At 39.0% G+C, this 15,355-nt stretch overlaps 1 protein-coding gene across 11 annotated transcripts in view; it reads right to left on the bottom strand.

The window, feature by feature from the left end:
• The window catches only part of INPP4B (inositol polyphosphate-4-phosphatase type II B), an 871,737-nt gene that overhangs the window by 5,815 nt on the left and 850,567 nt on the right, over positions 1-15,355 (bottom strand). For 6 of the 11 annotated variants that reach the window (XM_074396868.1, XM_074396869.1, XM_074396867.1 and 3 more), the window contains one exon: positions 5-1,415. The exons of 2 other annotated variants lie outside the window; for them this stretch is intronic. In XM_074396868.1, coding sequence (XP_074252969.1) covers positions 1,241-1,415 — 175 coding nt within the window. In that variant the 3' untranslated portion in view covers positions 5-1,240. Of the gene's footprint in view, positions 1-2; positions 1,416-15,355 lie in introns of those variants that run through there. 3 more of the 11 variants (XM_074396874.1, XM_074396875.1, XM_074396873.1) reach the window with 2 other exon arrangements.

Raw genomic sequence — 15,355 nt, 5'->3', positions numbered from 1 at the left:
TGAAAGGGGAAAAAGTACAACTTCATGAAACACAGAATAAATAAATATGCTTTATTTGTTTAATGCAGAGTTGCAGCAACAGTCCAAGTAAAAATAACAAAGATTCAACTCTACATTTTTTTTCCACAAGTGATGATACATCTTACAAAATTAAATCCTAGGCCAGGCCCAATACCATTATTGCCCTCTGAAAGAGATGACTAAAGTCTCTTTACTCTTAACAGACATTTAAAGTTTAATAAACTCTTTAAATATAATTTGCCCCACAATACAGCTCCACTTTCATTTATTAAATATATCTGCCTTTTTATAACATTTCCACAAATTAATTTCTCAGTCTCTTTAAAACAGATTAAAATCTATATGTAGCCCTAAGGATGCAGGTTCTAGAAATAAGGCATTTAATTTATTAAGTCTGGCCCTATAGATTTTTAAAGAAAAGTTTCGTCTCTATTTTAATTTAATTATTTTAGCTGTGCAAGGAAGAGAGAAAATGGCTTTCCAAGCAGCCTGGGCCAGGTCTCAGCTTTATAAAGGAAGAGTGCTTGTCCATGGACAGCACGAAAGTCACAAGTGCTAGGAATGGTACATCAAGACACAAGTAAGACCTTGTTAAAAAGAATAGAAAAATTCTCTGAAAGCCAAATCAACCCAAACAAGAGATACAAACAGGTAATTTAATTACACAACATAAGTAGCCATTCTCTCCATAAAGTTACTTGACAGAAAAGAGTTAATTGCAGCAAAGAAGTAAAATAACAGGTTAAAAAACAAAAACAAAAACACAGAAGTTTCTATCAGCAGATGACATCTATGATATTAGCACAGTGGAAATAAAGTCTGCAACCTCCCATATCTCTCTAGAACTTGTTTCAGGGTTTCAGTGTCTGTGCAAATTCAGTCTTAATTTCTTTAATAAATTTAATGGGATGAGGACAGGAGGTTCAGAACTTCAAGCTTTCAGGATTCTGTTCTTTGTCTTATTCCAAAGACAGTCGTTTAAAAATTCTTCTTGAGCTAGTTAACAGTGGGAAACACTTTTCCATGAACAAAAGAGCAAAATAAACCACTTAATGCATAGTACTTTTTGCTTTTTAGATTTTAGGAAAAACAAAAACACAATTTAAACATTTTTTTTTAAATTCCATAAATCTGAAAATGTAAAAATATTACAGCATTGTCCCCATCATTTAAAGTTCATTGTCATTTGTAGAAAAGAAAAAGGGATACAACATAAAACCTATTGGTATTTGGCTAATAGTAACGCCAGACTTAAAATAAGCCACACAACTAGCAGGTGTGAGCTGACAAGCAGCAAGGCGACAGGATAGAAGTGTCGAGAAGTTGGCTTGTTATCAGTTAGACAGCCTGTTTCAGGATCATCGGATTCACTCAGTGCTCCCTGGGTTTGTCTGCTGTTAAACAGGGGGAAGTTAGGGGAGAAAAGAAAATAGTACAGAGTTCACACAGTAAAAAAAAAAATTCAACCTTAAATATTCTGAAATACAATCCATTATTTTACACAATACCATTGATTCAGATGAAATCTTATGGAAAATGCATCTTGTATATTCTCACCGTACTATGTGAGCAAAGGTATTGAAACAGGAGATTCCTTTTGCTCTTTGTGCAGGAAGGCAGAGAGAAACACTGATGATGTTCACATGGGTTGATTGTGTACAAGGAAGAACCAGTGAGTATAACAGCACCAAAGCAAGACTTTATGAATACAATGAAAATGTGGATTAGCTCATGAAAATAACCTTGAGAAAGATTACATCTTTAGATGTAATCTTTATAACTACATCTTTAGAAAATGAAATGAGCAATACAGGATGTAGTGAAGCAAACCGGTATGTCTGGTATATTTAAACACACCCTTGACTGGCATTGCACCTATATAATGTATTTAAAATTATAAAAATGATTTATTGAAATGACATGGTCTTTAAAATGAATGAGACATCTGACATGTTATCCTTGCCAGCCATAATAATAGTTTAATAAAATCCAACTCAGCACCCTTCTGTTCAGCTCATAAATTATATTGTTTCCTAATCATCTGCCTTAGATAGGGCCAGATCTATCTCCTGTGGCATCTGATCTGAAAAGAGATCCATATTTACAGAGTGATACCTCAGAAAATAAAATATTTAGTTTCTAGGCTATTTTCTATGTAAATAAAAAAGTTAGGGGTTAGTTTATAATTCTGCTTAAAAGAAATTCCATTTATGGCCAGTCTGAAATATACTACATTGATATAAATTGAAAATACAATTGTTTTCTAAGCTCTAGTTCATTAGTATCCAGTGTATTAAGAATTTCAGTCACATTCAGTGGTTAGGAGTGGTTTAATCTCTATTAGTTCTTCTATATTTTCAAGCAAAAAAACTCGTTGTGGCTCAGTCTTATAAAATGTGCCATGCAAAGGAAACTTCTAATGAAGCTCCTTAGCCATGGCTGATCTCCAGCCCTTTGCAATCCCTGAACACTTCCTATACAGAAATTTTTAACCAGGTATTGACCACACCAGTGTAAGCATTTAGACAAATATCAGTCATAATTATATTTCAAACAATAATCTGAATTAGTTTAAAATACCAAGTCAACCATGTTGTGCTATGCTCTGTTATATCCTTGTTGTTTGGTAGGACCAAAGGACTATGTAAATTGCCTGGAAAACAAATGGTTTATTGAACAAAAGGGGGTTTATTTTGGACTTGCATAATTCCTACTGTCAACTGTATGAGTAACTTGGTTACTGTTCAATTTTTTCCAGCACACCAGGTAAAAAATGTACGGTATTTTAGGCACTGATATTTTTTAATGTAACTAAGAAAAGTTCCCTTGTCTTATATTACTACTTCTGTTGGCTTGAAATCTCTAAATTGTGAATCCCAGAGAAATAGTTTATTCATTTTTTTCAGCCCAAAGTTTTTAGTGTCTACTATGAACCAATAGCTGCTGTAGGCACTGGGAATACAAGGTTGGATAAATCTGATAGATATTTCTACCTTCATAATGTGTACTTTTGAGTTGGAGGAGGGGGAGTAGAAAAACAAGAATAACATCTGACAAAAGCACCATGGAGAAAAGTAAAGCAGGAAAGGAGGGGTGGGTAGGTGTGTGTGTGTGTGTGAATTTTAAATAGGTTAGAGAAGTTCTCATGTGATCACAGATTGAAGATAGAACGGGAAGGAGTCATGTGGATGTTCAAATTAATTTTTGATTGAGCTAGTGCCTCACCTAGTAGCTTCCTGATAGAATGGGACTGGCAAGTTTAGGCTGGAGGACAAAGAGGCATGAAAGAATACTGGGAGGGTGTTTTCTGCTGGCTGGGTCTCAGTGGGAAAGCAGGGAGGTAGAGAAGGAAGTGACCTGAACTAGTGGATGGCAGACCAACTGGAGGAGAGCCGCTACAGTTACAGACCCCACTTCATTATAGAATCCAAACTGAGACAAGGACACTAAGACCCCAGAGGGCAGCAGTTTGAATTTCCCCTATAAGAACCCCCCAAGATGATCTTGGAAGGAAGGCACATAGATCTCAGAGGTGGTTCTAGATGACTAATTGGAACAGAGAAGAAAAGTATGATAACTTTAATATTGCCAATATGTATCTCATTCTTTTAAAATTAGTTTTTCATGTATTACAAAAAGTATATATTAGTAGAATAGCACATAAAGAAACACAGTAGATCAGAGCACAGACTCTGGAGTCAGACCACCTGTTTCAAGCTTGTTCCTGTCACTTGCTAGTTGAATGGCATTGAACATGTCATTCTGTATGTCATGTCTCTATTTCCTTATCTGCAAAGTGGTGATAATAATAATACCTACCTCACAGAACTGCTGTGAAGTAACTCATGTAAGTCAATACTTAAAGTTCTTGGAACAGGGAATGCCTATAGCAAGCATTCAATAATTTATTGTTATGTCATTTGTATATCAATAAATTGGCATATCTTGGAAGTGTACCTAGAAACGTTTTAACTAGTAGGCTCCCCCCTGCCTTTTATTGTTTTCACAAAGACTCCAGATTCTGTTTAATGCATGGTAAGTAAAAATATCACCAGGCCCTTGGGCACAGCAACAGGAGGAAAAAAAAAAAAAGCTTAAAACATGTACTTTGCAGAGAGAAACTCTTATTCCCATAGAAAAGGAAAAGAAATTTGAACAACTGCTCATCTGAGGGCCATGTGGATCTCCAAGGAGACTTTGTAGCACATGTGCTTCCTGTAATCCAGGGGTAACTATTGTGAACCTGGCCAAGTCGGCAAAGAGGAAAACGTCAAATTTGACATGACAGGCTGGTCTGTAAAGTCGGTCCTGCCCATGTTTGTGTCTTTCCCAGCCATTGCCTTTATGGACAAGTCGGGCACATTCTCCCTCTGCTGTGCCAGCCACACCCCCATGGGCCAGTGGTCATTTCCAGCAGCAGAGGCAGAGGGCAAGGCAGGCTTGGAAGGAGCTGCTGTAGTGCGTGCTGTGACGGCACCTGCCAACGTGGGGAAAAAAGTAGCAAGCCAACGCCTGTTTGGGGTCAGTTCATGAGGGTCTGTAGGTCTCCTTCAGGGATCATTAGTGCTAAAAGGAGCCTCTAGAGGTCATTCTGTGCATTCGTCAACCTCCTTTGGATCACTTTCATACATGGGTTTTTTTCCAGGTCTGATAGATATTCAAGTAAGAGCATGCCTGCAGCTTCTTTTTTATCTCCTAAGTTTTCCAATTTTTTTTTTTTTTTTTTTTGAGATAGGCTCTCTCTCTGTCACCCAGGTTGGAGTGCAGTGGCGTGATCATGGCCTACTGCAGCCTCTGTCTCCTGAACTCAAGTGATCCTCCCACCTCAGCCTCCTGAGTAGCTGGGACTATGCCCAGCTATATATATATTTTTTTCCTAAGAGAGATGGGGTTTCACTATGTTGCCCAGGCTTGTTTTAAACTCCTAGGCTCAAGCAATCCTCCTGCCTCAGCCTCCCAAAGTGCTGGGATTACAGGCATGAGCCACGGTGCCTGGCCTCCAGTTCATTCCTTGGTACTGATATACTCTACTAATCAGGCCATTCAGCCAACGTTTCAGGGAATATCATCAATAGTTTGGTTACTGTGCAGTCCATGGTAAACATCCAGCCCTGAATATTGACAGTGCTGAGGGACCCTGCTTTAACATGAGACTCTCTCTAGATATCTATATTAACTATAACCTATCTACGTATCTAAGCTTTTTATTATTTATTTTTAAGACAGTAGTTTACAACCAAGTGACGTTACCCAGGGACACTGGGCAATGTCTGGAAAGATTGTTGATTCTCATAACTATGGAAGTCGGGGGTGTTGCTAGTGGCATCTTAGTAGGTGGGGCCCAGGGGTGCTGCTCAATATCCTGTAAGAACAGGACGGCCGCTGCCATAATCAGTCATCCGGCCTGAATGTCACTGCTGGCATAGAAGAGAGGCTGGGCCCTGGCTCTTTGTATTTCATACTTGGCTCTGCCCTCAAGATCCCCTCTTACCACATCTCCTATCTCTGTCAGGAATTCTATTACTCATGCATTCCCCATAAACAATGCCCAACTCCCATGCAGCTCCCAGTTCCCCACAGTCTGACTGATCACAGCCTGCACAGCCTGACCCACCACTGCCATCCTTCCCCTATCCCTGCTAGTCTACCTTTCCAGACATCAAGAGTCACACTGGACCCCATCCCTCATATCCAGAGCACTTTGGGCAGGAAACTATATATTTGCTTTATGATATCGCTTGTTCAGAGCACCGAGCATCTCGTCCTAGCCACTGCAGTCACATTCATTCTCACCCTTGCTCACTCATAACTAACTTCCCCTTTGCTTTCTGAAGTATGGCTCTAGTAGTATCAGTTTCCTGCTGGAAGCTTCCATGGTTTTTCTCGGCCTGCTGATGAAGTTGAACCTTCTGGCTGGGGCACCTTCATCAGTATGTGTACCAATTCTGTCCCCTGGAACACACACAACCCATCTCTGATCTGTTTGCCCTCCCCATTTCTTGCATAGCTCCGTCAAGTACCACTGCTTCCAGGAAGCCCTCCTGGATCCCTCCAGGACCTAAGCTCTCATAGCCTGAAGCCTGTATCTGTGTCTCCCTGTCTTGCTCATCTTTCTACCTCTCAGAAGCAGTCAGCATCAAGCCTGGCACTGAAGGATTTGTCTTAAGTTTCACATCAACAGGAGGAGGCAGGCCAGCAGCCTCACTTGGCTAAACAAACAAGAGGGATCCAGAGCCCACAAGTCTGCCTTCATATTCTACTTGGTTTATAGTTCTGCCTGCTTGAGAGATTTGCTTTGTCTCTTCAAACCTCCATTTCCCTTCTTGGAAAGCGAGGTTAGGATGAATGAGATCATGCCAATGTAGGTGCACAAGAAGCGCTGGCTTGCAAAGTCCCAGAGGTGGGTTGGATGGGACAGATGCTGCAGGCCAAGATTTTTTGTGCACCTGCACTGGCACATTTTAAAATCAATTTCTCTAGAATCTTTTTAACTAGATAAAGGTAATAGTCACCTAGAACCTTTTTTACTGGTAGAGATGTATCATCAAACAAACAAGGTTGCAAGCCACTGACCTAGCCCACTGGTGCTCAAAAGCGGATGTGCCAGGGGGTGGGTAGAGGAGCAGAGGGCCAGGACGTGCAGACTGATCTTACCAAGAGTAATTGTTTGTTTATATCTCTACGGAAGAATTTATTATGTATCACCCAAGCCCATCAATGTTACCTATTAGGAGATAAGTATCGAATCATGCGTCAACCAATCAGTCAATAATCATAGTATAAATATCACATGCCGATTATAAATTTAGCTTAACCTATTAGCCACATTTGAGAAAACAACAGTTATAATTATTTCAAGCAGAAGACACAGCAATCTGAATGGCACCAGATCAACCATGGTATGGTCTAGTTGCAAAGAATAGGTGAAAATAACTGGTCTGTCTCATGCTTGAACAATTCTGGCAATGAGGAGAAAACAATTTTCAAAGAAGTTCATTCCACCCACACCCAGCTGTGGAGGCGGTCGGCCAGGGCACGCCATGCAGGTGTGTGGTGGGGGGGCGGGGAGGGGGCAAGAGAGACCAAGGTAAAGTTTTTAAAAACCATTCAACTTTCATTTTAGGTAACAGGGACACATAAGTAAGTTTGCTATATGGGTATATTGCACCTGGACAGTGAGCTTAGTAGCCAATAGGTAGATTTTCAACCACTCTCCCTTCCTTTCTCCTCCCCTCTAATAGTATGCAGTGTCTATTGTTCCCAAGTTTATGTCTGTGAGTGCTAAATGTTTAGGGTTTCACTTATAAGTGAAAACACAGCGTATTTGGTTTTCTTTTCCTGTGTATTGTGGTTGCTATTATCCTTAATATTATCCTACTACTACCTCCTAATCTGTCTGGTTTTAAGGTGATAGCAAATCTTAATAACTATTAAAATCTTGATTCCTCTTCAATGTTTGTTTCCTGTTAGGAGATAAGTATCGAATCATGCATCAACCAATCAATCAATACTCATAGCATAAATATCACATGCCGATTATAAATTTAGCTTAACCTATTAGCCACAATTTTTCGATGTACTAGTAAAGAAATACTGTCTTTCTCAGTGAAGCCATCCTGCAGATATTCCTCCTGGCTGAGGAGTAGAGCATTCAAACATCTGAAAAGTAATTTGAAAATGTCTTAGAATGGTCCTTACTCCAAATACAGGGGACCAATTTATGCCAGATGGCTTTATTTTCTACAACTGCCAAGGCATACTTAAAATTTTCCAGTCTGCATGTTGTATATGTCTTCCAAGTGAAAATCACTAAATTCAAAGGCTTTTGTTTTTGTTGTGGAGGTGCAGTTTTATAGTGAAATTATTTTTTGGCTTATTAACTTCCATCTCTGGAGATTAGAATAACACATTAAACATGTCTCACACATATTCATCCTCTTAATTCAGCTGAAATTTAAAGCAACATGGCCTAGGCAGCTGCTTCAGAACCTAAAGCTTGAGGCCCATGATGGTATCAGTAGACACAGGTGACCTTGGGACTGCTTCCTTGCTTCCTACCAAGAATAGTACAAATGGTCATGTCTTCATGGCCACCAGTGAATAGTTAAGCTCCCTGCAAGTACAAAATGCAAAGGATGTTTTAAGTAATAACATTAGTAACTTCTTCATGAGGATATTATGACAAATAATCGGTAGCTTGCAAGTTACTCTGACCTTCCAATGTTGTTAGTTTTGGCCATCACTGACTGGTAGATCACTGTGGAAGCAAATCACAATGTTGTTTCCACTGAAAGTGTGAAAAGATCAGACACTTAAGGGTAGTTACTAAATCTGCAGGATAGAAAATGATCTTTTTTTTTTTTTCAAAGACCTGTCAAAGCAGTCACTTAAAATAGAAACAAGTGAAAAGAAATGTCTCACTTTTAAACACATCACTGCCTTCATGAGGAGATATATCCTTAACTATAATCCAATGTGCATGACTTGATGATATTTGCTTATTTCACCTTCTTTTCTGCAAGCAACTATGCTGTATCCTAGATCACAAGTCACCCATCACAGACATTCTCTCAAATTGTTTTTGACTTCTAAAAATAAAAGTCAGAGTCTTCCTATCTTCTCTTGCTGGGTATTCATTAATAGTTTTGCTATTTGATATCTTATTCCTTTAACTACAGCTCTTCAAGCTTCCCAAAGGAAAATTACCAATTAAAACGGAATCGAAAAATCTTTCTTTCTGACCACCAACCTGATTTCCTCTCATGATAAAATGAAACCATTTCACATTTAATTACATGCTTCAAGATTGAAGCTATAGGCATATCATCCTGAAATTACGAGCCAGGATTTTACAGCCAACATCTTGCAGAGCTTTATTTGACTCCACATTTATCTGATGGATCAGTATTAATAGAGTACCATGTTTCAGGCCCTGGACTGTTGAATTGTATCAGATTTAAACCCTGCAGATCTGTATAAAAATTGATATAATGGGTCTGGTATCAATGAGAGCTGTGAGAATGGCACAAGAACTCACAAAATCTTAAGATTCTTGGATGTAAAGAATGGCTTTAAAAAGTCTTTGAGTTGAATGTACACATTTTATAGATGAGGAAATAAATTTAAAGGTCTTTCTTATGGTTCCATAGCAATAAATAATAAAGATTCTTCAGAATATAGTTTCCCTGATTCACAGTTTGCTTATATCACAATCTGATAGGATAAATGGAGAAGGATTTTTATTTTCAGTTTAGATCAATGTCCATGAAGTTAAATAACACGAAATACCCTTAGATAACAAATTATCTACCTAAACTTTCCAAAGATTATAATTAGAATATTAAAAAAGTTTCAGAACTTTTCAAAAACTGCATTTATTTAAATGTTGCAGAAATTATCACCAGTCAGATAATTCCCACTGGACTAGATGTAAATGTAGTCTATGTGGCCACAGGATCCCCAGCCATGTTTAACCTGTCTTCTCTCCTTTCTAACTGGATTTCAGAATGTAATTTAGAATATATTATATCAATCACAGGAAAAGCCCCTAAATGAGGAAATTACTCAAAACACATAAGACAGCATCACTGCTTTGAACATCACTAGAATGTTTCTGGTGATTATGGACAAGTTTGCTACAAAAGAAAGGGCAAACTTGGGCATCATTAAGCAAAATGGCCACTCCTGGGAGGTGTGAGTTCTGCCCATATGTGTGTTTTTCTTGACATGGTATTCTAAGGAAACAGTCTCTGTAAACTAGAGGATAGCGGACCATGGTAACCAGGGTAATGGTAGTGGGGTCTGGGAATCTGGCATATCAGGAAAGACTAAAGACATTGAAAATAAGAATAATTCATTGCACTAGAGAAGAGGAAAATTTATGATTAAGTGATTGTTGATTTCAAATAATCAAATGACATGTAGCATAAGGCCTAGCCTCCTTGGAAAGCAGCGGGAAGTGTGTGAAGTAGGGAGAGATCGCCTACGTATCTTGTCCTATCATGCAACATAACATCTTTTTAGATATTTATTTATTATAAACAGTCATACTGGTTGGTATTACCTTCTGTATAAGCTAAAAATGGTTTAAAAATTTGACTGAGTAGCAGATCAGGGTTTTCATCCCTGCCTGTCTAGTAAAAAAACATATTCCTTTCACTTAATGATTGAGATCCCTTAAGCATAGGTTCTCTGCTACCTCTCAGAAGCAGGGAGATGTGGTTTCCTGTCAGTTGTAACATTAGATTCAGTGACCTCTAAAATTACTTTCATCTTTACCCTCCTCTGATTCTTTGATCCTACAAAAACATAACTGCAGTACTCCAGAGATGCATATTTTTTTCTAGTAATAGAATACTTGAGTGTTCAATAAGAAATAGTGGGGTTTGGGGCAAAGTCAAAGAATACACAGCATGCTGGAATTGTATTTGGTCTCTAAAATTGTTCATGCTTAGCCTTATCTCTTTTCAAGTTCAACATTGAAAATAAAACAAAAATGAATACATTTAAATGTATTAATTCAATTTTTCCCTGCTATTGCTTTTTACACCCTTTTTTACCTTGCAGTGTTTTCATTTTATAAAATCCCTAGAAAATAGAAATATCCTCTCATCAGAAGAAGCCAGACACCGAGTAATAATAGTTTCAGAGGATGTCTAAACATTGCTTCGAAGAGAAAGGAAGTACCTATGCCCAGAATTATAACTCAAGAACAATTAGAAAAGTGGCCTGGTATGAAATTTTTAAAAGTATCTTACTTAAAAAAAATAGAATAAATGAAAGAGAGACATAATGAGTTAAGAGTATAATTGCTTCCATTAAATCATTTCAAAGAACTGATTCCAGTTTTGATCTTTGAATTTTAGAAAGGAAAATATTTGGATCAAGTCCATAGAGAAATATTACAAATGATTAAAGGACTGAAAAGAAAAAATCATATGAGGAAATGATTAAGGTTAGTTTTGTTTGCATAAAAGAATGCTAATACATGATATGATCGCTGTATTTAAATATATGTAAGTTGTGGTAAAATTTTTGATATGTCAATTTATATTTTGTTCTGCTTTTTTTTTCTTCTTACTATTCTAGGCTATTGATTAAAATGTGTGCCCAAGGGAATCTTAGCAGTACTGGAAGCAACAGCTGCCTGAACTAAATATATTTGTCCTTTACTCATGACAGAAAATGTGAGGTTTCCATTGGGAGGGTAATACAGAATAAAAGAATCTTTGGGGGTAGAGAGAGAAAGAGAAACACAGAGACAGCAGTGACAGGGGAGAAGATGAGCGGCAGAGTTTGGCCAGGAGGGTGAAGCCTTGTTCATTGTTTGCTTGCCTGGTGAGGGGGCCGAATAGCAGGGAATGCTGCAGGGTGCGTGGCTGACCCTTGGTCATTAGTCAGCTTCTCCAAAGATTCCCCTGTATTGAGTTAGGCTTGGATGTAGTTTAATGAAGGAGCTTGATGGTACCTTGATGTATAAGAAATGGTCACATCAGTGGCTAATGACTGATATAGAAAAGTCTCAAAGCTCAGTGCAAGGGAAGACTTGTGGCTGCCAAGAGTGGAAAAATAATAGAGATTAGCTTTCTACCAGCTTGGATAGTTAGGAGCTTGAAATATGCAATGAAGCTTGTTAAGAATGAAGTGTATAAGAAAACACATTGTAATCCCTTATACAATGATGCAGAAGATGGGTGATTTCAACATTTCTGACTGAGGTACCTGGTTCATCTCATTGGGACTGGTTGGACAGTGGGTGCAGCCCAAGGAGGGTGAGCCAAAGCAGGGTGGGATGTCACCTCATCCAGGAAGCAGAAGGGGTTGGGAAGCTCCCTCTCCTAGCCGAGGGAAGCCATTCAGGGCTGTTTCTTGCACTCCAGCCCATATACTATGCTTCCCAAGGTCTTCACAAGCCCAGACCAGGAGATTCCCTTTGGTACCTATATGATTATATATGACTACCTGGGCCCTGGGTTTCCAGCACAAAACTGGGCAGCCTTTGGGGCAGAAACTGAACTAGCCACAGCAGGTTTTCCTTTTTTTTTTTAAATACCCCAGTGATGCCTGGAACAACACCATTCACACCACTGGGAAGAAGGCTGAAGCCAGAGAGCCAAGTGGTCTTGCTGGGTGGGTCCAAACACCACAGAGACCAGCAAGTTAAGATCCACTGGCTTGAAATTCTCACAGCCAGCACAGCAGTTAGAGCTCAACTGAGGTCATTTGAATTCGATGGGAGAAGGGGTGTCCACCATTGCTGAGGCTCAAGTAGGCAGTTTCTTCCTCACAGTGTAAACAATGCTGCCAGGAAGTTCAAACTGGGCAGAGCCCAGTGCAGCTCAGCAGCTGCAGGCAGACTGTCTCAGTAGATATCCTTGTTGGGCAGGGCATCTCTGAAAAAAGGCAGCAGCCTGTCAGGGACTAATAAATAAAGCCCCCACCTTCCTGGGACAGAGCACCTGGGAACACAGGCAGTTGTGGGTATTTCTGCAGCAGATCTAAACATCCCTGCTTGGGAAGCTCTGAAGAGAGCAGCAGATCTCTCAGCACAGTGTTCAAGCTCTGAAAAGGAATAGACTGTCACCTTAAGTGGCTCCATGATCCCCATGTATCCTGACTGAGAGACACTTCCCAGCAGACACCTTATACGGGACAGCTCTGGTGGCATGTGGTGGGTACCCCTCTGGGACGAAGCTACCAGAGGAAGGAACAGGCAACAATCTTTGCTGTTCTACAGCCTCTGCTGGTGATTCCCAGGGAAGCAGGGTCTGGAGTGAACCTCCAGCAAACTTCAGCAGACCTGCAGCAGAGGGGCCTGTTAGAAAACTAACAAACAGAAAGAAATAATAGTTTCAGCATCAACAAAAAGGATATCTACTTGGAGACCCCATCCAAAGGTCACTGACCTCAAAGAACAAAGGTAGATAAATCCAAAAAGATGGGGAGAAACCTGTGCAAAAAGGCCGAACATTCCAAAGACCAGAATGCCTTTTCTCCTCCAGGGATCACAGCTCCTCACAAGCAAGGGAACACAACTGGACGGAGAATGAGTTTGATGAATTAACAGGAGCAGGCTTCAGAAGGTGGGTAATAACAAACTTCTCCAAGATAAAGGGGCATGTTCTACCTCAATGCAAGGAAGACAAGAACCTTGAAGAAAGGTTAGATGAAATGCTAACTAGAATAACCAGTTTAGAGAAGAATAAAAACAACCTGATAGAGCTGAAAATCACAGCACAAGAACTACAGGAGTATCCAAGATACTCCTCAAGAAGAGCAACCCCAAGACACAAAATCATCAGATGCACCAAAGTTGAAACGAAGGAAAAAAATGCTAAGGTAGTCAGAGAGAAAGGTTGGGTTACCCACAAAGGGAAGCTAATCAGGCCAACAGCAGATATCTTGGCAGAAACCCTAAAAGCCAGAAGAGAGTAGGGGCCAATATTCAACATCTTTAAGAAAAGAATTTTCAACCTCGAATTTCATATTCAGCCAAACTAAGCTTCATAAGCAAAGGAGAAATAAAATCCTTTATGGACAAGCACCTGCTAAGAGATTCTGTAACCATGAGGTCTGCCTTACAGAAGCTCCTGAAGGAAGCACTAAACATGGAAAGGAACAACCAGTACCAGCCACTGAAAAAAACTTACAAAATTGTAAAGACCATCAATGCTATGAAGAAACTGCACCAACTAACAGGCAAAATAACCAGCTAGCATCATAAGGACAGGATCAATTCACACATAACAATATTAACCTTAAATGTAAATGGGCTAAATGTCCCAATTAAAAGACAGATTGACAAATTGGATAAAGAGTCAAGACCCATCGGTGTGCTATATTCAGGAGATGTACCTCATGTGCAAAGACACACAGGCTCAAAATGAAGGATGGAGGAATATTTACTAAGCAAATGAAAAGCAAAAAAAAAAAAAAAAAAAAAAAAAAGCAGAGGTTGTAATCCTAGTCTCTGATAAAACAGACTTTAAACCAACAAAGAAGGGCATTACATAATGGTAAAGGGATCAATGCAATAAGAAGAGCTAACTATACTAAATATATATGCACCCAATGCAGGAGCACCCAGATTCATAAAGTAAGTTCTTAGAGACCTACAGAGAGACTTAGACACCCGTACAATAATAGTGGAAGACTTTAATACCCCACTGTCAGTATTAGACAGATAAACAGAACAGAAATTTAACAAGGATATCCAGGACTTGAACTCAGCTCTGGACCAAGTTAAACTAACAGACATCTACAGAACTCTCCACTACAAATCAACAGAATATACATTTTTTCCCAGTACCACATCACACTTACTCTAAAATTGACCACATAGTTGGAAGTAATATATTCCTCAGCAAATGTAAAAGAACAGAAATCATAACAAACAGTCTCTCAGACCACAGTGCATTCAAATGGTTAAGAAACTCACTCAAAACTCCACAACTACATGGAAACTGAACAACCTGCTCCTGAATGACTACTGGATAAATAATGAATTGAAGGCAGAAATACAGATGTCTTTGTTCTCATTGGATTCAAAGAACACCACACACCAGAATCTCTGGGACACATTCAAAGCAGTTTGGAGAGGGATATTTATAGCACTAAATGTTCACAAGAAAAGTGGGAAAGATATAAAACTGACACCCTAATGTTACAATTAAAAGAACTAGAGAAACAAGAACAAACAAATTCAAATGCCAACAGAAGACAAGAGATAGCTATGGTCAGAGCAGAACTAAAGGAGACAGAGACATGAAAAATCCATCAAAAATTAATAAATCCAGGAGCTGTTTTTCTGAAAAGATCAACAAAATAAATAGACCACTAGTCAAGTTAATAAGAGAGGAGAATGAAATAGATGCAATAAAATATGATAAAGGTGATATCACCACCAATCCCACAGAAATTCAAACTATCATCAGAGAATACTATAAACACCTCTATGCAAATAAACCAGAAAATATAAAAGAAATGGATAAATTTTTAGGACACTTACACCCTCCCAAGACTAAACCAGGAATTCCAATCCCTGAGTAGACCAATAATAAGTCCTGAAATTGAGGAGGCAATTAATAGCCTAACAACCAAAAAAATTCCAGAACCAGATGGTTCCACAGCCGAATTCTACCAGAGGTACAAAGAGGAGCTGGTACCCTTCCTTCTGAAACTACTCCAAATGATATAAAAAGAGGGAATCTTCCCTAACTCATTTTATGAGGCCAGCATCATCCTGATATGAAAACCTGGCAGAGACTTAACTAAAAAAGAAAATTTCAGGCCAATAGCCCTGATAAACATCAATGTTAAAATCCTCAATAAAATA

This window comes from Saimiri boliviensis, chromosome 3, assembly GCF_048565385.1.
Source record: "Saimiri boliviensis isolate mSaiBol1 chromosome 3, mSaiBol1.pri, whole genome shotgun sequence".
NCBI classification, from domain to species: domain Eukaryota; kingdom Metazoa; phylum Chordata; class Mammalia; order Primates; family Cebidae; genus Saimiri; species Saimiri boliviensis.
Note: the sequence above shows the minus strand (reverse complement) of the source record. Positions and strands in the feature narration are given on the sequence as shown.